At 35.1% G+C, this 25,605-nt stretch overlaps 1 protein-coding gene across 3 annotated transcripts in view; it reads left to right on the top strand.

The window, feature by feature from the left end:
* The window catches only part of LOC106666987 (LIM domain-containing protein jub), an 85,273-nt gene extending 60,303 nt beyond the window's left edge, over nt 1-24,970 (top strand). The window contains exons 3-8 of one of the 3 annotated variants that reach the window (XM_014394561.2): nt 11,893-12,062; nt 12,175-12,237; nt 12,314-12,444; nt 17,579-17,630; nt 17,850-17,918; nt 23,050-24,970. In XM_014394561.2, coding sequence (XP_014250047.1) covers nt 11,893-12,062; nt 12,175-12,237; nt 12,314-12,444; nt 17,579-17,630; nt 17,850-17,918; nt 23,050-23,193 — 629 coding nt within the window. In that variant the 3' untranslated portion in view covers nt 23,194-24,970. The remainder of the gene's footprint in view (nt 1-11,892; nt 12,063-12,174; nt 12,238-12,313; nt 12,445-17,578; nt 17,631-17,849; nt 17,919-23,049) is intronic. The other 2 variants (XM_014394562.2, XM_014394563.2) reach the window with 2 other exon arrangements.
* The last annotated feature ends 635 nt before the right edge of the window (nt 24,971-25,605 follow it).

Genomic DNA, 25,605 nt, shown 5'->3' on the forward strand with positions numbered 1-25,605 from the left:
TCTTTTTTCGATAAAGCCCTGCGAGCATTAAAATGTTAAAACGGGTTAATTCCTCTGGCCTCTGCCCCCTCTCGGGTTGCGGGGAATTGGCTCCGTTCGGACATGACCTGTGTAGTGGATGAAAGTCACGTTTATCATACTTGTCATACTGCTGTTTTGAATTACACCTCTGATTGCGAATTGTTCTTATTGAAAATGCTGTCCGAAGGTCAAAAGATAAGTTTCTTTTCACCGAAGAGGAGGGCGATCGCGTGTCGGCCGTTGCCTGGTCGATTCTCTCCTAGATATTTTTGAAGGTGCAAAGGCAATGATTTTAAAATGCTCTTCAACTGATTCTATCGATCCTTTGTGTTATAGGTGAATTCTCGCAACTGGCGTACATGCCACCGTTATTTTTCTGTCTGGCCTGACCCAAACAAAACTGGTTTCTTTTATTCACAATCCTGACAATCGCCTTTCATATTTCAGGAGAAATGGAACCATTTTTATATCAATGCAAATTTATATGATTATTCAAAAATCGTGATATGCGGTCTGGTGTGATGTAGGTTTCAGAAAAACATTTTCTTTATCGTACCAACGTTTCGGTCTTTATTGAGATCATCTTCAGGACCTGGGATTTACAAACATTGTTTAAATTTAACAAATACATGTAGGATGTGGAAAAAAGTGAATTTATACAATGCAAAAAAATATTTTTTTATATTAAATCAAAGTATTTTTACTCACTCAAAGTGTTTGTTTTCTGCGTAATTGTGCCATTCTTGCGTGTCGTGTTGAGAGTGAGATATTGCTGTTTTAGTTTATATACGTTGGATTTTGAAGGAAGTCAGTTTTTTTTTTGCATTGTATAAATTCTCTTTTTTCCACATCCTACATGTATTTGTTAAATTTAAACAGTTTGTAAATTTATACACGTAAATTTATATTCATATTTTAAAATAAAATTTTGGCAGAAACTTCATGAACCGCTACCAATAAAACGTAAAAACCTTTCTCTTCGAACAGTATAGACAATGTATCTTTATATTCAGTTACAAAACAAAAATCATAAACATCGATTGCTTAGTTCGAGGAAAAATTGAATTTTATACGTTACAGCACAATAAAATTATCTGCTCTCACTTTCCCAGGTGAGGCCATTAAATCGGCTGATTAAAAACATTAATGCGTTGGAAAAATTAAAATAACATGCTTGGGATTTGATTTAACGGTAATTCATCTCTGATATTTGGTTTTCCGATTAAAAAAATTATGCATCGTGTTAGGCTGTCTGGTTAGTTGGACTTAGATCAAGTTCTAACCGTGCTGTTGCAGTGATGACAAGATTTTTATATTTGTTTATTGGGGGGATCTTTTCATTTCGTTTATGAAAAATAAAAAAAGTTCACGAAACACTGTAAATGACTTTTCAGGTCATTAAATTGTTCTTGCTGTAAAGAATAACATATACCTAGCTCTTCAAATTAACTCTTTTTTTAATTGAAATGATCTCTTTTTAACTTGTTTATGAGGGTATTTTAACTACGAGTTTATATGAACTCTGCTGTTTTTGTCGGGTTCGAATACATGACGGCTGGATTCGAACCCGAGACTTTTCCTTACTGTGATGAGTCGCCGCCCCTATCCGTTTCTTGAAAATATCAAAAACCTTTGGAGATGGTATAAAATGAAAGCACCGTAATGTAGAATTCCGTCAAAAAAATTAAATGTAAAATAATTCAATTCTTAGAAGACCAAAATGAAAATTAATTAAAATTAAAGATTATATCAAAATTACTGTAAAAAGAGATTAAATAAAATAAAATATACAAATAACGGATCCCTCTTTTAAATAGAGAAATGTGAGTAATTGTGATTTTTAAGAGCCCATTTATTTTATATTTAAAAAAATCTCAAATTAAAAGGAGAACCATTTTGTTTTTATATTCAATTTTATGTAATTTTTAATTCAATTAATTATTCTTTTTATTTAAGGCTTTGTTTGAGATGAAAAAGTTACGGTCACGAGCGGGATTCGAACCCACGACCTTCGGCTAAATACGCCGCTGTTCTACCACTTGAGCTATCGTGACTTCGATCCAGTCGGACACTAACTTCCTATCTCAACCCCACCTTTTTGAATTTTCCCTCCTTTTTGCCGTTTTTCAAATGTCGTGTAATCTATTAGATTGGTAGGAGCAGCGTCAAAATTAAAAAAACAAAAAAAAAAACGTAAGGATATTTTGAATGAATTTATTAAACTTTGTGTAGAGATTAGTGACCGTTAATCGATAGTTATTCAGATATCGTGAGATGCGGTCGGGTGTGATTGTAGGTTTCAGAAAAACATTTTCTTTATCGTGCCAACGTTTCGATCTTTTATTGAGATCATCTTTAAGGCTCAAAGTGTTTGTCTTCTGTGTAATTGTGCCATCCTTTGACAAACAAAACTGGTTTCTTTTATTCACAATCCTGACAATCGCCTTTCATATTTCAGGAGAAATGGAACCATTTTTATATCAATGCAAATTTATATGATTATTCAAAAATCGTGAGATGCGGTCTGGTGTGATGTAGGTTTCGGAAAAACATTTTCTTTATCCTGCCAACGTTTCGATCTTTATTGAGATCATCTTCAGAGCCTGGGATTTACAAACATTGTTTACATTTAACAAATACATTTAGAATGTGGAAAAGTGAATGTATATAATGCAAAATATATTTTTTATATTCCCTTTTCCACATCCTAAATGTATTTGTTAAATGTAAACAATGTTTGTAAATCCCAGGCTCTGAAGATGATCTCAATAAAGATCGAAACGTTGGCACGATAAAGAAAATGTTTTTCTGAAACCTACATCACACCCTACCGCATCTCACGATTAATGAATAATTTCCTTAAGTTTTTATTGTTTATTATTATTAATCTTTCCACCTTACCAATCCTTCAACCACGGTTTTTCGTTTCCTTCAGTTTCTTCATCTTTGGAAAAAGTAATTAAAAAAGCAATTGCACCACTAAAAATGATATTAAATGCAGTACGTTTGTTGAAATTTGCTGGTCTCTAGGTTTGGAAATAGTAGTTTAGAATCACCATAGTAAGTTTTTCAACTTTGAAAAATAAATATTTTTCAAAGTTTTCCCTACTAAGTTCTCGCTTATTTCAGGAAAGTTTACAAGTATTGATCACATCTTATTGGAAATTTAACGTAGTTTTCAATGGTATCAACGGATTTGTCAAAAACCTTTTAGTTTTGGAATTATCGTTGTTTATTTGAAGCAAGGTCGTGAAATGTTAAAAATTCAGAAAAAGTGGAATAACTCGGAAACTGTAGACAGTCAGACCATAGGACATTAGGACTTTTTGGTTCCATTTTGAATGTAAAGTTTGTAACACCAGTAACCGAACACCATGTATAAATTTTCGAAAAAGCATTATTTGTAGAATACAGTATTTTACAAAATTGACCGTTACAAGGTTGCCTCCCCCCCTCCCTGGTGAAAAACAGAGATGTGCATTTGCAAAAAATGTTCCCGTACGGATAACGCGTGTAAAATGTCTTTTTCCGGAAAGAAGCAGCCGACACGTGGAGGAAAGGGGCATTATTAATGAGCTAAAAGAGTTGGTGCGGGCATGGTTTCAAGGGGGACCGAGTAGTGACTATTATTGTGATGCCAGCCAGCCAGTCTGGGTAGATCTGCTAGGACGGGACCAGCGCCACGCCGGGACGCCGTCAATGCACTCGCGACGTTCCGACAGAATAGTCATCCCTCTCAACCTATGTAAGTCACTTACAGACGCCAATTAGGATGAATAATTTAATCTTTAATTACTCTAAAGGAACCTTGAATAAAGTCGACGAAAATAACGCTTATTATTATAACAAGCAAATTAGATTCACTGAAAAAAACAAAAACAAAAAAAACTTCAATTCTCACTCATGCACAAACTCAAATTTGTACATATTTCAACATTTAAACTTTGTTCTATATTATGCTAATGATACGTCAGTCTTTTTATAATTTTCAAAATATGAAAACTTCACAGATCAAATTAATACCCGTTTAAAAGCTGTATTTCGGTTCACGCCTAAATGGAAATTTGTCTATTTTTGTACATTGTCTGACGTAAAAAAGAAATTATATGGCATTTCATTTGAAATAAAAATTCATTCAGTTTTAAAGTCAGACTCACATGCAACTTTCCACGAACATTGACCAATTAATACATTACAATTAATTAAGGTTTTTAGTTGAGATGAAAAAGTTAGTTATGGTCTATGTTACATATAACCGAAGTTAGACTCCAGGGGCTACCAACAGTTAGGCTATCCACCCCTTAGACTAGGAGCCTACCTCTTTATGACCGTGACCAGTATAAGTCTATTCCGTATCTTCATTTTTTTACGTAAAGCCTTAGGCTTTTTACCAGACCCCAAAGCTTGTTAAAGGACTCCTGTGTGAATATTTCAGTCTCTGGCTTTTCCTCTCCCAGGATTAGGAATCTCAGCCTACATAGGCCTTCGCACCAACTGAAGACGTGTTTCTTCTTCTTCTTGGCAATATCTGCACAGGCTCGTTTCTGCCAATCTGAGTGAACACATATGCCTCTGGAGTCTGCAGTGTCCAGTTAGCAGTCCAAATTCTAGTCCTAGATTTAGTAGTTATGCTGTAAGTTTCTTCGATGGTCCTTTGATAAATTTTTTGTATGCCTCTGTCCTCGGCTACATTTCTATTGACCGGAGGACTTTTACTATTAATCCATTGTCTAATTGATCTGCGTTTTTGGTACAGAGGCAGTAGGTGTCCTCATTGAATTTTCCTTGCCAATTTATTCGCTTTTCGTTGCCCCTCTGCCCTATGTGCCCTGGCACTGTAAGACTAGTTTTGTTATTTTCAACACCAACAGCTTGGCCATTCCAGACCACCATCAGCATTCAAAACTAAACCCACTCACTCTTAAATACATTCTTTCTTATTTACAAACTATTAAGTCAATTAGTGTGGTGGAGTACTCTAGATTCCTCCATCACCATTTACACAAATTGCATAACTAACCTGAGAAGGTTGACGGACTACTCTATATTCAAACATTAGCTGTCACACCACACATTCTCGCTAATAAATGCATTCACTCTCAACATACACAAAACAATATACCAGCCTAACAATAAAAAGTTCATTTTACTCCAAAAATCTGAACTGGGGACCAAAATACTCGGCTCCTGTTGTCAAGCACAATTCTCATATTGGGTGGCATTCCTTCTCGTTCACTAATTAGTTCAAGTTAAGTAGGGTTAGGCTGCATATCCTGGATTTAATGTTTTTCTATAAAGAGGATAAAATGTGCTATTTTTTAAAGTGATTGTTGAATAAAATTGGTTTTTAAGTGCCTACACTATCAATAATTTACTACCAGAAGTTATTCAATCATAAGATCATTTTCATTGCTGAAAATAAACTTTACTATCGCCAAATAGCGAATGGTATTCCTATATGCTCTCTAAGTGGACAGTCTTCAATTAAGTAAGAATTTGAGTGTCAACCACGTACGGTCTATTCTTAAGTCAGGAGAGTATGATACCTTTTCTTTTTATTCAGATCCTCCGAGGGTCACCCATGGACTGTTCTCTTGATTCGTGAGAGCTTCTCAGCCAATCCGGCCCCACCGATGCTTCCATTGCCTTTTTCCAGTTTACATGTTTTTTAAAAACATGCTTTAATAGCATTTTTATTCTCAGAAGGTTGGATCCAGTGGTCAGGTCTGGAGATTATTTCACCTTCTGTTTTTAATATGTTATAACCAATATAAATATGATTGATTGAACAACATTAAAATAAAACAACAATTATTAACAACAAAACAAAAACAAACAACAGCAATTAAAACAACATTAAACACAAATGACATACCAAAACAGTGAGGATAAGCTGACCAAAATGGTCGGTAATGACCAAATTAATCATCACACTGCAATTTCACAATTCACCATTCTTAACATTGCAATAAACAAATTTAAGGTGAAATATTTCGAGGCATTAATGTATTGACGTAGTAATAGTTTGTCACCTGTAATTTACCACTGTGATAAATCTGTGTATTTATTAACTTAAAGAGAATAAAAAAAGTTAGAAAAATTTGATTTGTATTCAAAGTACAATAGAGTTCTGATAGTCTGAACTAATTGGGACCGAATCTTGTATGGATTAATCAGAAAACTGCTATGATGCATAAAGAAGCAGTAAAATTGGTCTGGTGGACCATAGTTGGACAATAGTGAGAGTTTTGTTAAGTTATTATTTTTTTAATCATTTTGATCTGCTTATGCTATCTGTTTCGGTATATCAGTCGCTTTTCAGTTGTTGGCCATATTTAGTTTTTAACGATAATTTTGATTAAAACCCAACACTTAAGTTGACGACGTGGTGGTCATGATTCACCTTTCAAGCCTTACAATTTAAGAGTTAATGTGCAGCAAAATCAGGATGTAGAGTTTGAACTGGGCAAAGCCTCAATAACTGATCATTAATACCTTTTAAATTTAATATGAAAAAAAAAAGTTGACCCTTCTGCTATCTTTTCATATGTGGATGAGACATTCCAATTAGCAGGACTCCTTTGTATTTAAGAATTAAATGACAACTACTTTTCACCTGATTTACTTTCTTTTTAAATTTTGTGATATGATTTAATAATATTTCTTTTCATGGGCATTAATAAAAATATTACTATTATAATTCGTTAACATGCATATTGCCCTTAGTAGAGGATTTTACTGTTTTGTCTTGTCACATTATAAATAAGAATAAAACCTTTCAATTCTATCAACAGATTAATCAAAACTTCATTGTTAAACTGCAGTTGAAATATTGATGTTAAAGCAAGCGTTCAAAAACAGGAAATGTGTTTGGCTGATGGCCAGGTGACAGTCTATAATCGAACGACTTTGAACAAATAATGCTATTTTTACGTATGCCATCTCTTCAATGAGTTAATAATTCATAAACTCAAACATGAGTTACTTCACACTTCAATTAACTATGTTTAACTGATATATTATATATTTAATATATATTATATTTAATTAACTGTTAATTACAAGTACAAATAACATGCATGTTTTGCAGTTTGTTTTTGTTTTGTTTTATCTGTTTCAACTTTGGAGCTTTTCTTAATGTTCGTCATGGGTTCGATTGATAAATTATACCATTATTCATCCAACAAATGTGTCAGGATTTGATTAAAGGTTTATACAAATTATTACTCATTTATTTTATATATTACCAATTCCACGGTTCATATCTTCTCTATTGATAGGTTGAAAAAATTCCAAGATCTCCGTGGTTGAAAACTTTTATTACAAAACTGTCTTTCCAACTTTCATTAAAATGGTTTTGAAATTGGTCGAGGCATCCTCAAAAAATTTCTGAACCCTGCGCCATCATTTAATCTCAACGTGTCCAAAAGATTTTTCCCGTGCTGATTCCTGCAGTGAAATATTGGTCGAACCCACCATCTTTTTGGGCGTTTTTCAATGCACCTCCGATTGGATTCACTACGTAAAATGCAAAAAAGAGCAAGGGAAATTCCTGATAGAGCTAGTTCGTCATTTTCGCAGGCACTGACGAATGTGACACTGAATCTTGGTCTGGACAAGTTTCTTTGTCGTGGAGCAGAGTTGGGGCTGCCCCGCAACATGAATCAATTCCAAGAATCTCAGTGCGTACTAGGCTTTAAGAATCAAGAGTCTATATGTGGTCGTAGGAGGATCTGACTCATAGAAGGAGGGTCATCTTCCCTGATTAAGAATGGTCGTACAAGGATGACATGGATACTTTTGGGGCCAAAACCAGCATATACCTTTGGTATGCAGAGAAAGGTTGCTGATGCATCCCATATAGAGCATATAGGAATACCGCCCGAATATGAGAACTGTGCTTGAACATGGCAGCGAGTATCTGGGTCCCCTGCTCCGATTCTTGGAGTTCTCCAAATTTTTTTTTAAATTTTTTGTATGTGTGTTAATCATAAAAAGGAAAACTACTGAACTGATTTCAATGAACCTTTCACACTTTTTTATTCGCACTGGGGGGTTTAGAAACTATAAATTGTGCATATAACAATGGGCTTCAGGATTTACAAAAAAGAGAAATGACACTTTTTATTATCCCCTGGCCAAGCCAGGTTGTAAAGCTAGTTGTATATAATTCAATTAATTAAGATTTTTAGTTGAGATAAAAAAGTCAATGTCACGAGCAAGATTCGAACCCATGACCTTCAGCTAGATACGCCGCTATTCTACCACATGAGCTATCGTGACTTCGATCCACTAGGACACCAACCTCCCATCTCAACCCTAGCTTTTGAATTTTCCCTCCTTTTTGACATTTTTCAATTGTCTTGTCCAATACTTTCATTCACGATAGCTCAAGTGGTAGAGCAGCGGCGTATCTAGCCGAAGATCGTGGGTTCGAATCCCGCTCACGTCACTGCCTTTTGACCTCAACTAAAAACCTTAATTAATTGAAAGATATTAATTCGTCAAGCGGATCACGAAACTGGTGAATTTAATAAGTTGTATACAATATTGATAGTTTAGTGACCCAGGCATGTATTGAGTGATTTACTGGCATGAATGTGTGGATGTAAATAGCTAAGAATTTATTTAAGAGTGAATTAGAGAGTGAATGAATTTAGGAAATGATTGCATTGGGGGCTGCAATGACCAAACTGTCGGTACCACTTGGAGAACAAATGATCGGACAAGATCAAGTTCCGAGAATCACCCACCTTGGGTGTTGGTATTCTGGGGTCGGAACTTAATCTTGTCCGATCATTTGTTCTCTCTTGATTCTTAAAGCCTAGTACGCACTGAGATTCTTTGAATAGATTCATGTTGCGGGGCAGCCCCGACTCTGCTCCACGACAAAGAAACTTGTCCAGACCAAAATTCAGTTCACATTCATCAGTGCCTTTGAAAATGAAGGAGGAACTAGCTCTCTCAGGAATTTCCCTTGCTCTTTTTTGCATTGTACGTAGTGAATCCAATCGGAGGTGCATTAAAAAATGCCCAAAAGATGGTAGGTTCGACAAATATTTCACGGCAGGAATCAGCGCGGGAAAAATCTTTTGGACACATTGAGATTAAATGATGGCGCAGGGTTCAGAAATTTTTTGAGGATGTCCCCGACCAATTTTGAAACCGTTTTAATGAAAGTTGGCGGTCAAATTTCCAAGAAAGATACCAACTGTCGGGAATCTATCTCTCCGGTCAACAGATTAGCTGCCACTCTCCGGTTCCTATACAAGCCTCATGTACACCTTCAGGATTTCAAAACAAACGGACTCTGTATTTTTTTTCAATGTCAGCCACGGAAACAGTGAATTTTTGGGCTAAACCATTCAATGTTTAGCTTTTCAATTCCCGATTTCTGTATTCCGTGAATGATACATCCCACAAACACCGACGGGAATGCATGTCTTCGATAAACTGTAATGTCAACTTGGTACTCCACAACATACCTTTATACAAGACACTGTCAAAATCTTCAAGAAAACACTTACTACAATGTCAACTAAACAAATGAAGCAGAGCGCTTGTTCTGATTCACGTCCGCACTGGCAAATGTTGCACAACATTGAGTCAGAGAATCCCACATCGGATGGGATTCAAAAGAGTCCGAAAATTTTAGCTCGAACACACCAGATTCATTGCAACAATGAGTCGGGGCAGCTCGGAGCCCCTCCGGAGAGTCAAAGGGTCGACTCAAAGAATCCCAGTATGTACTAACCCTAAGAGCTCTGCCAATCCAGCCCACTTCAGTGCCACTTGCTTTTAATCATTTTTTTAAAATTGCAGTTTTAGTGTCTTGGGGCTGGTATTTGTTGCCGTTGTTTTAATACCGTTAAAATTGTGATGTTTAAGTCCAGAGATTGGTACACCTTAACCATCTCTTCCATAAAAAAATACCCAAAGCATCACCTTTTGTTGGTGAATATTCGGTTATGTGTCAACGGGATAAAGGTCATTTGGTGACAGCCAATGGTACGACTTTCTGGTGTTGCTGTACAAAATCAATTTTTCATCATATGTGACAATCTGGTAAAAAAAGTCTACTTTATGCCATTAAAGCAACAAAAGACAAATGTTTAGACGCCCAAGCTTGTTACCGTCGGTCATTTTATGAGGAACCCATTTGCTCAGCTTCCTCTTATTTACAAATTGATGTAAGCTAGAGCGAATGGTTTCGTCGTTTACGTTGAACACTTTAGTAAGATCCTGACATGTTTAACACAAATCGAGTTCCAATACGTCCTTCAATCCATCGTCATTCAAACCAGAAAGTCTGCCAGGTTCATCTTCAATTCCTTCATTCCCCGAAGTAAACTTTTCGAACCACTTTCGGGTTGAGTACCCACTTATTTCATTCAACGCAGTGAAAATTTTACAAACTGCCTTTGCCTGACTTAGTATCTTGCTAAAATTATGGATTTTGAACTATGAGAAAGAAAATATTTTTTAATTTATAGTTTGGTCAAGACACTTTTTCTTTATGAACTGTTGCATTTTTCTTTTGGTATTATGTGCCGTAAACACCTAATTGTCCTATATAAATAAGAACATTGATTAACCATATTACAACATTAAAAAATGAAAAGTGGTACAAAGGGGGGGGGATTGTAAAAAAAGACCCGTTTTGACTGTGAGGCGAAGGTTTGTGAGGGGCGAATATGCGTTTTATGGAGTCGCCGAAAATCGGATTTGACACCACGACCGGACCTGGCTTCATTAAAAATCGTTCTTTAATTTGATATTATTTAAGGCACATCGTTACATTAAAATTTCTTCTTAAAACTGCCTTTGCACATCCAGCCGCCCACGATTGACCCCCGTCAACCCTGCACCCACTTGATTGCTTACACATATAATTCAACAACTATTATTCAACTAATTTAATTCGATTAATTAACAAATATATAAAATTAAAAAAAAAAAAAAGAGTAAAAGCTGAACTAAAAAAAGAAGACAAAAAAACTATAAACCATCTAACGACTATAACTTCATGGTCAGTAATAAAACTATATATTTTAATTCATTACTTTCGTGATCCGCTTTACCAATTAATATCTTACAATTAATTAAGGTTTTCAGTTGAGATAAAAAAAGCTCAAGTGGTAGAGTAGCGGCGTATCAAGCTGAAGATCGTGGGTTCGAATCCCCCCATTGACTTTTTTATCTCTTTTAACTGAAAACCTTAATTAATTGTATATATTTTAATTATATTATTATCTATTGTTATGACTCTGTTTCCCCGCCCCTTCCATGATAAAAAATCAAGTGTCGACAACCCATAAAGAGAAAGAATTTTTTTCAAGTGAAAACAAGAGGGGGAAGGGACTGAAAAAATCTGTCGCACCTATACAATGTTATTATATATATAATACACACAACACACAGTACATGGAACTATATAAACCATAAGCGTATGTACTACTTGCGGTATCAATTGGGGAAGAAGGAATAAAGAGGTAGAGAGTGTAAGAAAAAAAAATTCTGAGGAAAAAATGAACTAAAACCACTGGGCCTTTTATATTATATAACTAACTTAACTTTTGAAATAATAATTGAGAGGAATTTTTTTTTTAATTTTTATTTTTTTATTCCATGCATGTCAATGTAACCACCAAGAAAAAAAATGTACCTATTACCTATTTTAAAACAGTTCAGTTTTCTTGTCTCATTAACTCACCATCTATTTTTATTTTTTCAACGTGTTGTTGTCTGCGTCAAAGACAGATTGACAAAGGTGAAATGAAATAATCAGGAAATAATCAACAAAAAATAAATAAATAAATGATATTTTTCAATTTTTATAGCCGTATCATTAATTTTTTCCTTTTTTCTTAGGTATTTGCCATACATGTGGAGAAAAGGTGACTGGTGCTGGACAGGCATGCCAGGCGATGGGAAACCTGTACCACACGAACTGTTTTATTTGTTGTTCCTGCGGCCGAGCCCTGAGAGGGAAAGCGTTCTACAACGTCCATGGGAGAGTCTATTGTGAAGAAGATTACCTTGTGAGTTTGTTAACCGTAATGGCTATTGAAATCCTTTCAACCATGCCAATTAAAATATTCATTATTACGATATTTGAACTTATTTTGACTGTTGTTTCTCCCTCCCCCCCAGTATTCTGGCTTTCAGCAAACTGCAGAAAAGTGCGCAATATGTGGACATCTAATTATGGAAATGGCAAGTTCCTTTCCCATTCTGTAATATTTTATATTTCCTTTGAAAAAAATATATATTTTTAAAACTTTTTTTCCAGATATTACAAGCGATGGGAAAATCTTATCATCCCGGCTGTTTTAGATGTTGTATGTGTAACGAATGCCTTGATGGGGTGCCGTTCACAGTAGACGTCGACAATAAAATATATTGCGTAAACGATTACCACAGGTGAAAATATAATTTGACTTTTTACAACTGTCTGTTAAATTTGCATTGATTATAATCGAATAAAGCACAACTGAGACTTACAAAATTAATAGCACGTGGTTGCGGAAAAGTAGGTAAAATGCATGAAGCTTAAAAATTTCTGTAATACAATAATATAAGAAATTATGATAATTTTATGTTATTTTATGGTTCATTTAAATCACAGAAATGATGATTCCATCTAAACATTCTAACAATCAATCTAACCAATATAACACACAATTTTATTGAAAAGTTATGTTTTTGTTGGAATCAAATGTTTGCCACAATATACCACAAATTCACTAATTTTGTGGTCCGCTTGACCAATTAATATATTACAGTTAATTAAGGTTTTTAGTTGAGATAAAAAAGTCAGTGGCACGAGCGGGATTCGAACCCACGATCTTCAGCTAGATACGCCGCTGCTCTACCACTTGAGCTATCGTGACCTCGATCCACTCGGACACCAACTTCCTATCTCAACCCCACCTTTTGAGTTTGAGTTGAAGGTCGTGGGTTCAAATCCCGCTCGTGCCATTAACTTTTTTATCTCAACTAAAAACCTTAATTAATTGTAATATACCACAAAATCACCAACCCTGTCCATTGCAACCACCAAAGTTATATATTGAAATGTCAAATAAGTCCATAGTGTTTTTCTTTTTTATCCCTTGTTTACTTTGAAGCAAAGTTCATTAAGTCATTATGTAGGGATTAGAGTTGAACTGAACAGCTCCATTCTACTTCACCAATCAAACGATCCATAAAGATCTTAAAATCCTTTTCGCGAAAGATTTTATCCGAACAATTTCCACTCTAACTATCTCTCCACCTCACTGGAGGTGATTAGCCTTGACTCTTCCCTCAACGTCTCACCCTTACAATCCTCCATGCCGTTTAAAATGACGATCGCCTATTGACCTTTTATTGAATTAAATTAAAGTGAGTTCCAGCACTGGCTGGTTTCTCCCTCCGCTGTTCTTGGTCTGACAGATCTGTCAGATTTGTATGTAACTATACAACTTGCTCAATGTACAGATAGCAATAAATAAAATAAATAAAAAAAAAGTAGAAATTTTCATTTGGAAGACAGAAAGTGCTTTGGCCGTCTTTCGACCTTTGACGAAGACCAAATTCAAGCTTTTGTCACAAATAACCCACTCTCAATGACACAAAACATCCGGCAACACTTAATATGTTGCCCCCGTCGTATCAGGACACTCTCAACACGACACGCAAGAATGGCACAATTACACAGAAGACAAAACACTTTGAGCCCTGAAGATGATCTCAATAAAGATCGAAATGTTGGCACGATAAAGAAAATTATTTTCTGAAACCTGCATCATACCAGACCGCATCTCATGATTTCTGAATAATTATCGATTAACCATCACTAACCACCACACAGTACTGATTTAAATTGATTTATAATTTTTATGTATTATGTACAATTTCAACATTTTATGAGCTTTCCAACAGTATTCTAAACCCCTATTCGATTATTTTGATTTTTTTGATCAACGATTTCAGTTAGAAGTTGGGAAAACGTGGTCTGGGACGTATCCTGGGAATTAAACGCACGCCCAAGATCTGAAGTTTTTAACTGGTTTACTTTAAAAAAGTGAATGTGAGGGAGCTACATTTTAAAGCAGTTGATCCAAAATTACCATTTTGCAAATTTCATGATGTTTGTGTAGTTATTTTGTAAGTAGGCTGGCAATTTTTAGAACAAAATTGGTCTAATTTAAAAGTAAATTTGGTGCTAATTCTAAAAAAAGTGTTAAAAGTTGGGAAAAGTACATTAGAGAGGAGAAAATACTGGTTTTATGTAAAGAAATGTGTTTTTCTTAGATTACACTAAAAAAATCATAACTTTTGAATAATGGATTGAGATAAAACCATAAGATTATTTAGAGATTGTTGATGCGGTCTGGAGTGATGTAGGTTTTAGAAAAACATTTTCTTTAATGTGCCAACGTTTCAATCTTTATTGAGACCATCTTCAGGGTCTGGGATTTATAAACATTGTTTAAATTATACAAATACATGAAGGATGTGAAAAAATGAATTTATACAATGATAGAAATTTTAGAATCAATTAAAGTATTTGTACTCGCTCAAAGTGTTTACAAACACTTATGGCGTACTACACCACTTTAGATATATTCTCACTGATTTTTTTAAAATACAACAAGCAATTGTTGGTTCCTTACATGTTGATTGACAATAATTTGTTTGGATAGAATATGTGATTCCCTCTTAAAAAGAAATCTAAATGACGCTTGATAACTGAGGATGAAAAGTAAGTCTGTGTTAATGTTCCGTATTGTACTATTACAATGTTTCATGGAAAAAGAAAATTTTGGTTAATGTTTTAATTTACAAAATAATCTTCTCATTGTGGGCGACTGTACACACAGAAAAAACACACCTGACTATTTTTATAACTTCATTTATGTCAATGTCAAGTTGTGCTAATAAAACATTGATAGTCTAGCTCTAAAACTGAAATGATTACACTTTAAAATAATGTTCTATTGCAATTTCATTCACAAAATTATTACCCCTGCATGTGACTAATAAAATTTGATGGCTACATATACTCAAAGAAAGAAAAAGTATTTATTTGTTTATTTTCCATAATAATTAGTTATAAAGATTAATAGTTGACTTAAAACAAAAACAATATTAATAACTTGTTTATTCTTCATAGTTCAATTAATTAAGGTTTTTAGTTGAGATAAAAAAGTGAATGTCACGAGCGGGATTCGAACCCACGACCTTTGGCTAGATACGTCGCTGCTCTACCCCTTGAGCTATCGTGACTTCGATCCACTCGGGCACTAACTTCCCATCTCAATCCGACCTTTTGAATTTTCCCTCCTTTTTGCCATTTTTCAAATGTCGTGTAATCTATTTGATTCTAAGTGACAAATAAAATGGCCACGGAGAGCTTTAGTGAAGGTATACTTCATTTAAACTTATTAAATTCACTAGTTTCATGGTCAGCTTGACCAATTAATATCATACAATTAATTAAGGTTTTTAGTTGAGATAGCTATGTCACGATAGCTCAAGTGGTAGAGCAGTGGCGTATCTAGCCAAAGATCGTGGTTCGAATCCCGCTCGTGACACTGACTTTTTTATCTCAACTAAAAACCTTAATTAATTGAAATGGATTAATTGGTCAAGCGGACCATGAAATTAGTGAATTCTTCATAGTATTACTTTTACACTCTTTAGATTAAAAATAAAGAAAATCGGTACAATTTTATCCTTTCCAGAGCCTGCTTGTCAAGTGAGTTAATTGGGTTTTTTTTAAATTGTTTACTTTGTTGAAACAATAGATTAAAGTAAAAAAGCATTTTTTCTTAAAAGCATGGTTTTAAATGATGTTGCCTGAGCAGATCATTGGCCAACGATGGACGTAGCGTATCTACACAAGTTGTTGGTGTGCCGTACTCTGATCAACGATGGTCTACAGCGGTTTGGAGCTATCTGAAGTCTTGATTGAAGGGCAAGTATTGGGCAACCGTGATGTACAATGGCTAGAGATGATTATTTTATTGCTCTTGCCGTACTACGGACCTGTCATTTCATGGTTTCCTTGATAGGTAACTCCAAACGGTGCATAATATAAGGGTGTGCTCTAAAACAGTCACCAGAAGTCTTTGTAAGAATAACCTAGACGTTCCATTTCTGATTCTCTGCTACTGGAAAGACATAAAGTAGAAAAGAGACTAGCAAATTGGCATCTCGTTTAACACTTGAACAATTGAGGGGGGGTTCTCTTCATCGATGAGTGCAAGTTTGGTTTGTGGTATACAGATGACCGGGGCCATGTGTGAAGAAGACATGGTCAATGCTTTGCCATTATGTAAGCCACAGCCTTTTCAAAGTCGGTCATTTATGGTATGGGGACAAATCAATGTCCATTCCTGTACTGGTTGATTACCATACAGAATGGATCTTTGACTGCAATAAGATACATTGAGGAAGTTCTTCTGAAAGCTGTGGTCCAATACGCTCCATTTATTGGGGACAGATTCGTGTAATGCATGATAATGCTCACCTGCATGTAATTCGAGTCTGTGACCCATTACTTGAAGGATCTAAGGATTACAACGACGAATTGGCCAGCACTTTCCTCTTAAATTAATTACATATGATGAAGAGGTTGGTTACCTCCAACAAGCATTGAACAAACTGCTGTTGTTAAAGAATGGGATTCTATTTCACAGGATGAAATCAGGACGGAGCAGTTATTTGCTTGATGTCTAGGACAATTAAGGCCCTATGCGAGGTAATAGACATTATTACGATCAAAAGTAGGGGGCATCAGTGGCCGCAATGGTTTAGGTATTGACATGGTGCTCATCGCTGTAAGGTAAAGGTCCCGGGTTCGGATCCAGCGGCCCCGCATTCGAACCCGACATACTTACAAATGGGCTTTTTTCAAAAACACTGGCACCCCGAGGGTTGCTATCACCTCTGCTGTTGTGAACCCTGAAAAAAAAAAAAGTAGTTAAATTTTAATATATCACTAAATGATTTCATGGTGTTTGGTTGATTTTTTTTTTTTTCAAACCATAATAATAAAATAGTTTTTATTAAAACTGGAATTTATGATCTCATTTAATTTGGTTTATATTAAAGTAAGTATTTTGTAAATATAACAATAAAAATACGTATAGTTCAAAATAAACAACAAAAAATACGAGTGTCTGGTTTTTGTCTTTGTGAGTGTATGAAATAATGAACTTCAGATTCTTTTTTTCAATATCACTATTATTTTGCTGCTGTAAAAGGAATCCTTTGTAACATTTTTTGATTTTACTGGTAGGCCAATGTAAAATGTTTAAAGAAAAATTTGAAATATGGCTAGTATTTAGAAAATCGCTTAATTCGAGAAGCCATTTAACCTTCTTTTGCTTGTTGCTGTTTTACATTCAATAAATTTCATTACATGTTAATAATAATGGTGGTGTTCACGTCGTACTTTCTTTAATTTTCAATTGGTTTGGTAGTAGATAATATTAAAAAAATACAAATAAATGTTCAAAATTGAATAGTATTGACTAACATGAGGGGGTGGTTATTTTGTTTGCAGAATGTTTGCTCCCAAGTGTGCTGCCTGTGGTAAAGGAATCACTCCAGTTGAGGTACATTATGCCTTAATTAACTTTTAGACAATCCTCATTTTAATCCAAAACACAAGTCAATTGTAGTTTCATAGTTGTTCAATTCAATTAAATAATTGTAGGAATACCAGTGTAAAAAAATTGTTAATTAGTGTTTTTTATTTATTGAATTTGAATATTTTAAAATTGAGTAAGTAAGTGAAAGTAGAACTTTTGCACCATTTGTTTAATTTATTTCAGGGTACCGAGGAGACTGTCAGAGTAGTTTCAATGGATAAAGATTTTCATGTGGATTGTTATATATGCGAGGTAATTAATTATTGCTTATTAATAACATTTGCACATATGTTAGCAATGCACTATTGTAGATTATCTCTGTACAGTTTTCAGTTTTCTTCTTTGCTCAATATCTTTAGATTGTGATTTCTTGAAAATATTTGCTATATTTTTGCCTGTTTTTTAAGCCTGTTGTTCATTGACCTCTGAATAAGTTTTATGATTTATTCGCATTTATCTGTAACATTTCTACATAAGTGGAGTACACTAATTTTTTTCCTTGAATCATAATAAACAATGTATGTTACAAAGATGTTGGAAGAATAATGAGCTAACATAGATTCTAGACATGGCTAGCATATTGGACTAAGATTACTAAAGATTTTTTATTGCGGTATAATAAAGTACCTCTAACTAAAAACACTCTTTTTTCTACAAATATAGGGACTCGCTTTCCAGTCACAATTTTTTCACACAAAATTATGTGAAAATATGCCAGTATATGTAGTCTACTATCGTAGCGTAACATGTCCCTAATCTTACGTAACCCAACCTTGACCCTACCTAACCTTGTTTTAACTCTTACCCTACCTAATCTTACCTAACCTAATCCTAATCCTAATCCTTACCCTGCCTAACCCAACCCTTACCCTGAACCCGCATAACCAAATCTAACCCAAACCTTGACCCTTCATAACCTAACTCTAACCCAAACCCTGACTCTACCTAGCCTAACATAATCCTTACCTTTACCCTGCTTAACCTAACTCTAACCAAAACTCTGACCTTGCATAACCTAATCTAATTCTTACCCTGAACCCTAGCGGGTTCATCTAACCCAAACCTTGACCCTTCATAACCTAACTCTAACCCAAACCCTGACTCTACCTAACCTAGCCCAGGTCCACCCTCTGGTAACATGCAGTTGATGCAAGCTTTTGGCCAGATATCTGGTTGGATGAATGGCCAACTTATCAGAGTATGGAATAGATTACTGTAGAGATGTAATGATGGGAAGCCCTCAAGGAATAGTTCTGGGGCTATACCTTTGGGCAGCAATAGTTGATGGTGCACTGACAGAACTAAGCGATGCCATGCTCGAGATTCTGGCATAGAGGATATGGCAGTAATTATTCCAGCTAGAATAAAAGCAGAGATAGAAGGAAAAGAAATGGAGCTGTTGAACTATTGGGCGGCTGGTGCAGTAGGGTAAAGCATAACATAGCTCCTGATAAGACTGAGCTGATGCTCCCAAAGGGTATGCTGAATATGAGATGGCCACTAAAACAATCAGGACTGTCAGATCCCTTGGAGTCTAGATGAGTTCAGTCCCATGAACGCAAAAACAAGATATCGGTGTGCATTGCAGTTATGAGAGTGCTGAGCAAAGCCACAAGGGGCATCTTGTATAAGACTAGATAGTCTTCTACTCAGCGCGAATTGGGGACTCTACTTGAATGGGCCCAACGCGTCTTATAGCATGGTGTCCACTGAGGCCCTGCAGGTTATAGGGGGCCAACCACCCGTGGAACTATATGTGAGATAAAATGCCTTAGCGGAAGATCGTGTCGTGCTAGCAAAGTTGTCTACTCTGCCAAACCCTTTATTGAGCAAGTGTTTGGAGCTTAGATTGAGGTGTACTGGTTTTTGGTTCATCCTTACAGATGAATTTAAGACTGATGAAGGTGAGGGTGAGGCATGTGCCTTGTATTGAGAGGGTGCGACCACTTCATGGTTGCTCTTGCCATACTGTAGTGTTTATTTGGCAGCAAAGTATGCGATATGGCACGCAATTGAGGTGATTCGAGGTGATGGTGGCTCTGCCTACCTAGTCTGAACCGACTCCCTCAGTGAGACGTGGTTCGTGACAGGTTTTCTATTGACCTCCTCATTGTGCTTTTTTTGGAGAGATATCACCAACTGGGGCATCTCGGCAAAACGTTGGCAACTTGTCTGGGTGCATGGACACATAGGTCTGGAGGATAATGAAAAGGCAGACGAAGCGGCTAAGGCCGGGACTCTCAACCTCCGGACTTAACCACTGCGATCTGGCCCCCTGATGCTAAAAATGTTATTAGCAAGCTTAACAATATGATTAAAAGAAAAAAAACTAAAAGAAAGTGTCAATGGGCTGGATCAACAGAGAAGATCTCACGTATCAAGACTACTGTTGATGGGTGGCTCTCGAAGTATCTGATCGTAGAAGAAGGATCATCCTTACCCGATTAAGAATAGGCCACGTGAGGTTCATACACGAGCACTTAATTTTGGGCCAAAGCCCATGTATGTTTTCGGTATGCTGAGAAAGGTTGCATGATGTGTCCCACTTAATTTGAAGAGTGTAATTCCTGCGCAGGAATCCTACCAGATTTGAGAATTGTGTTTGAGCAAGACAAGTAGAAGTATTTGGGTCCCCTGTTCCGATTCTTGAAGGAAACAGGTTGTCCAATTGTATACAGTAATAATAGTTTGTGTTGAGAGTGAATGTATTTATAAGTGTGAATGCAAGAGGTATATGATTGTCTTACTGAACACTTTTCGATTGCAAAATACACGTTTTTTTGCATTTTCCAATTAAACTGGTGGTATTCATTGGTTATTTTGGCCTAGCAATTCCATCTACTCGCCATAGTAACTTGCAGTTTGGTGGTTTCTGATCATGTTGGTCTGCCTATTCTCACTGCTTTATTCAGTCAGATATATTTTGGCTTCTTGCCATCTTCAGTTTTTAATAATAATTTTGTCGATAAATAAAAATAAAAAAAAACTTTTAAAAATAAAAGTCAATATAAATAATTTTTTGCTTGAATATTATCTGCCAGATTAAAACAGGCAGACTGAAATGATCAGAAATGACTGAAATATACTTTCATCCTTTCCAGCTTTTTCTCAACTGCAAGCTTATTTTAAAACATCATGTGAGTATCACCTAATGTAGGGAATCTGTACATTCATTATTTTAATAAACCAGACAAATAGGTCTACTGCTTGTTTTTACATTGTTGAATTATTTTCCTTATGTGAATAGGACTTGGTCCAAATTGGTTCAGATTAGTGGGACTTCACTGTTTTCTTTTTAATTTGGTCTTATCCCTGATGTCTATTAACATAAATTTAGCACAGTTCATTTTAAGCAAATATTAGACATTCTCATGTGAATCCTAATTACACAGTGGCGGAATAAATTTCAGAAAAAGCTTTCAACTTAAACTTTATGTATATAATTATTCAGAAATCATGAAATATGGTCTGGTGTGATGTAGGTTTCAGAAAAACATTTTCTTTATCGTGCTAACGTTTCGATCTTTATTGAGATCATCTTCAGGGCTCAAAGTGTTTGTCTTCTGTGTAATTGTGCCATTCTTGCGTGTCGTGTTGAGTTTACGTATATAAACATTTATGAACTGTCAGTGCACCATTGTGAAAATTGCATGATAGGATCAATTAGCACTTCTTATTGTAAACAAAAAAAATTGATGCTGCAAAAAATGGATGCCGAGTGATTAGGGCGTCTAACTCAAAATTGTCACATTAGCAGTTCTGGATTTGAATCCTGGCATTGCCAATGGCTTTTTAATTGAGAATAATATGAAAAAAAAAACTTGTAAAATTGTATGATCCCTCATCAATCCTAAAAGGTGGACATTATGTCTTGATGTATGAAAGTTTTTCCTCTGTTATGAAATAATGAATTGGTCAATATAATTATTCAGTTCACTAGTTTTCATGTTTCGCATGACCAATTAATATCTTTCAATTAATTAAGGTTTTTAGTTGAGATAAAAAAAGTCAGCATCACGAGCAGGATTTGAACCCACGACCTTCGGCTAGATACGCCGCTACTCTACCGCCTGAGCTATCACGACTTCGATCCTCTCAGGCATTAACTTCCCATCTCATCCCCACCTTTTGAATTTTCCCTCCTTTTTGCCAATTTTCAAATGTCGTGTAATCTATTTTTTTTTTTTCCAATGGATACCAGGAACTGGAGGAGTTCCCTCCTGAGCACTGCAGCTGTACAGCTTATTGTACTTTATCCCTGGCTCCATTTTTGGGGGGTTCGCAACTCGAGTGTGAATTAGCCCCCAGTGTGCCGGTGTTCTTTTTCCATCGAAGAAACTCATTTTAGAAGGGGGTTGGGACCAAATTCAGGGTCGCTGAGATCTGATCCAACTCCTTCCATTGATGAGTGTCGTGTCAATTTCTTTCAATTGCGGCCACCGGTCCCCTTAGGCATCAGAAAAAGTCCAGAGGCGATGGTGGGGATCGAACCCACGACCGCGGGATCTACTAGCCGAGAGTCTGATGTCTTAACCACTCGACTACCGCGGCCCCGTAAACTACTTGATTCTCGGTGACAAGTGAAATGGCCACGGAGAGCTTTAGTGAAGATATACTTCATTTTAACTTATTCAATTCACTAGTTTTCGTGGTCCGCTTGACCAATTAATATCTTTCAATTAATTAAGGTTTTTAGTTGAGATAAAAAGATATAGTTAAAATGAAGTATACTTCACTTAAGCTCTCCGTGGCCATTTCAGTTGTCGCCGAGAATCAAATAGATTACACGACATTTGAAAAATGGCAAAAAGGAGGGAAAATTCAAAAGGTGGTGTTGAGATGGGAAGTTGGTATCCAAGTGGATCGAAGTCGCAATAGCTCAAGTGGTAGAGCAGCGGTGTATCTAGCCAAAAGTTGTTTCACTTAATGAATGGGTCAATACAGAGAGTGTCAACCAATGTGAATTTTCATAGCAGCAAGTTTTAGTAGCACCCTGTGTTGTTTTTACCTATTATGCATTTTAGTCAATGTTTATGTGTCTTGTGAGTGTAAACGTATTTATTAGCATGACAGAATGGTATGAATACAGTCAGTGGCAGAATATTAAGGGCTCTGTTGACTCTTACTTAGGTGGGTATATTGGTGGCGGCGGATATTCTGCAAGTTGGTGAACAAATTTTAAACTGATAAATGTGAGCGAGAAAACAGACCCAGTGTCGATCAGTTTAACATTAGTTGAATAGAAAATGCCGTGTGATTATTACTTGCATGACTTTGATGAGGCTGAAATGACCTGATTGTGGATACACAGCAGAAAACCCAAAATCCACAATATTTTCTGTTTTTTTGGATCGGTTTGTGGAATTAATGCCTTGTTTTTCAGGAGTGCGGAATGCAGTTGACTGACGAGCCGGACAAAAGGTGCTACCCTCTTGACGGCCACCTAATGTGTAGGGCCTGCCATATACAACACTTGAACCTTCACCCATCGCAGCACCACATGTCTCCACTGAGTCCTCTACCTTAGTTCCCTTCAAACTTTGTATATATCGTTTTATTTAATCGACTGCATTTCGGTTTTATTTTTTTTTCCTTTTAGTTGTAATCTATTGTTCGGTCAGCTTTTATTTAATTTTTTATCAGTTTCGAAGCTTTACTGAGTTGTATATTATAAGTAGATTGTTCAAGGCAGCATTATTCATTCTGCATGTGATGATTTTTAAAGTTACAGTATGCATTTACGGTTGTGAGATTTTCATGTAATCTCTTTTTTAAAATATATAGTTTAAAAAAAAAAAACATTCATATAAGCTTAAATATCAACAAAATTAGACTAATCTCTTGTATATGAAAATAAATATTTAAAAATTTATAAAGTCTCAAATAAATTTGTTCGGATTTTCATATAGTGGTGAGCAGATAAAGAAAAGTAAGTAGGGTAGTCTTCCTTGTATCTTTGAAAAGTTTGGATCGATTAAGTCTCGGTGCACACCCGAACGAAGGCAAGTTTTTATATTAAAGTTTATTAATTTTAAGGCTCTTAGCTTTTAAAATGGTTATCGATCATTTTTCAGAAACAACCTGGAAGTGAATCGATATAAAAGTATGTCTGAATCTGAAAATAATGAATTTTATTTACCTTTTACATTTGTATATCTATTGTTTTTATTGGCAGCCTCATAGTTTACAGGATATTTTGTGTATATTTAAAGCAAATTATTAATAACTATTTAACCTATTTCTAAAGGTAAAAAACAAATTTCTTTTTCATTCCATCTGTTTTTAATTTGATTTTCTTCAAATTTTCTTAGTGTTCTGTTTCATGTAGCAACAAGTATTACGTTTTAAATTGCTGTTTTGAAAGTATCAATCATTGATTCTTCAAAGCTGGCCTAATTTTTTATGTAATAAAAAACAGTGAAAATTCTAATAAACAAGTACTTTTAAAAATTTGACAATTAATTATGAAAAATGAATTCAGTGTCAACGAAATCAATTATTCATCTAAAATAATTAGTCTGACATAATAAAGTTTTTAAATTTTTTTCATACTGTTTATACCCCAAGAAAAAACTTAAACGTATTTAGTCAAAGTCTTGGCATAATATTGAGTTTTTTTTTAAAGTTTTATTGCATGTTTTAAACTATTGTCTTGTTGAAAGATGTAACAGTCATAATTCTTCATGTTTATGTAACAGCTCATTAATGGAAAATTGCTAAAAATGAAAAGTTCTCCTATTTTGACTTGCTTTTTTGGACAGTTTCTTGGGTGGCTACCTATTTCTGTTTTACAAATATCTTATGTTTAATGTTAAATTTAATATTTTTTCTCAAGAAAAGTTAACAAGTCAGTTGTTAGAAACTAAATGCCCTTCACATCGAGACCTATTAAGACAGAAAATAAAATCACTCCTATTGAAAAGTACTTAAAATCGTATATCTAATTTGAAATTTGATAAATAAACATTTTTTTGTGTATATTTTATGATTTTTGATGTAGTGAGATGTACACAAACCCTTTGTGTAAGTTTTATTTAAATTTAACTTTAGCAAGGGAATATAAAAAAAAGATAAAAGTGTAACTACGTTTTGCAAGGTTAGGTATTGACGAATTTTCCTTCGTTTCTTTAAAAAAATCATTTTTAAATTTTTTTTTTTTTTTTTTTTAATTTAAAGAAGATGATATGAGTTGTTGGACAATTATCAAGGGTTATTATTGACTATTTGCAAAACATTCAGCCTGTGATTTCATATTGTAATATGATTTGCTTATGAATAAATGAATAAAAGTAACTAAAACATTGCCTTGTGAGTTTTTTTTTTAACAATCCTGCCATGCAACCCCCTATACATTTTTCGGCGGATTTTATCTAAATGATGGCTTTCCTGAAAACGCTCGCCCTGACAGATATCACTCCTACAAATCACTTAGGAAAATCCCAGTTATTTGTCAATGTCAGGTTAATCAATTGATTCATTGCATTTGGCTTTTGTATTCATAAAGATGTTTTTCTATATCCAAGGAGTTTCTAGTTTAAAAAGAGGCACCGTTGAAAATCCAAAAAATAACATTTTAATGAATATTAGTTAAAACGTTAGCAGTTAAATATTCATGTAATTATTTTAGGCCTAATTAGTGTAAATATTTTAAACAATATTCCATTATAAATTATGCAAAATAGCACAAAACGATTGTTTCACCCCAATGCTACAGCTTGGCAAAGGGCACAATGGGATTACAAATGAATTACCCGATATGAGTTTTTTCCCCAAGGGTTGAAAGAGTTTGCGAATAACAAAGGGTCTGATAAAAGGGCCGAGGAAATTGGGGTATTTTTGACAAATAAGTTTTCCAGTGGGAGGCGGTTTTTTTATTCTCACATGCCCTCGGTGAAAAAGTGACAAACAAGTTTTGAATACATTTTGCCATATGGAAACT

This window comes from Cimex lectularius, unplaced genomic scaffold, assembly GCF_000648675.2.
Source record: "Cimex lectularius strain Harlan isolate CLEC.00 unplaced genomic scaffold, Clec_2.1 scaffold263, whole genome shotgun sequence".
Taxonomy (NCBI): domain Eukaryota; kingdom Metazoa; phylum Arthropoda; class Insecta; order Hemiptera; family Cimicidae; genus Cimex; species Cimex lectularius.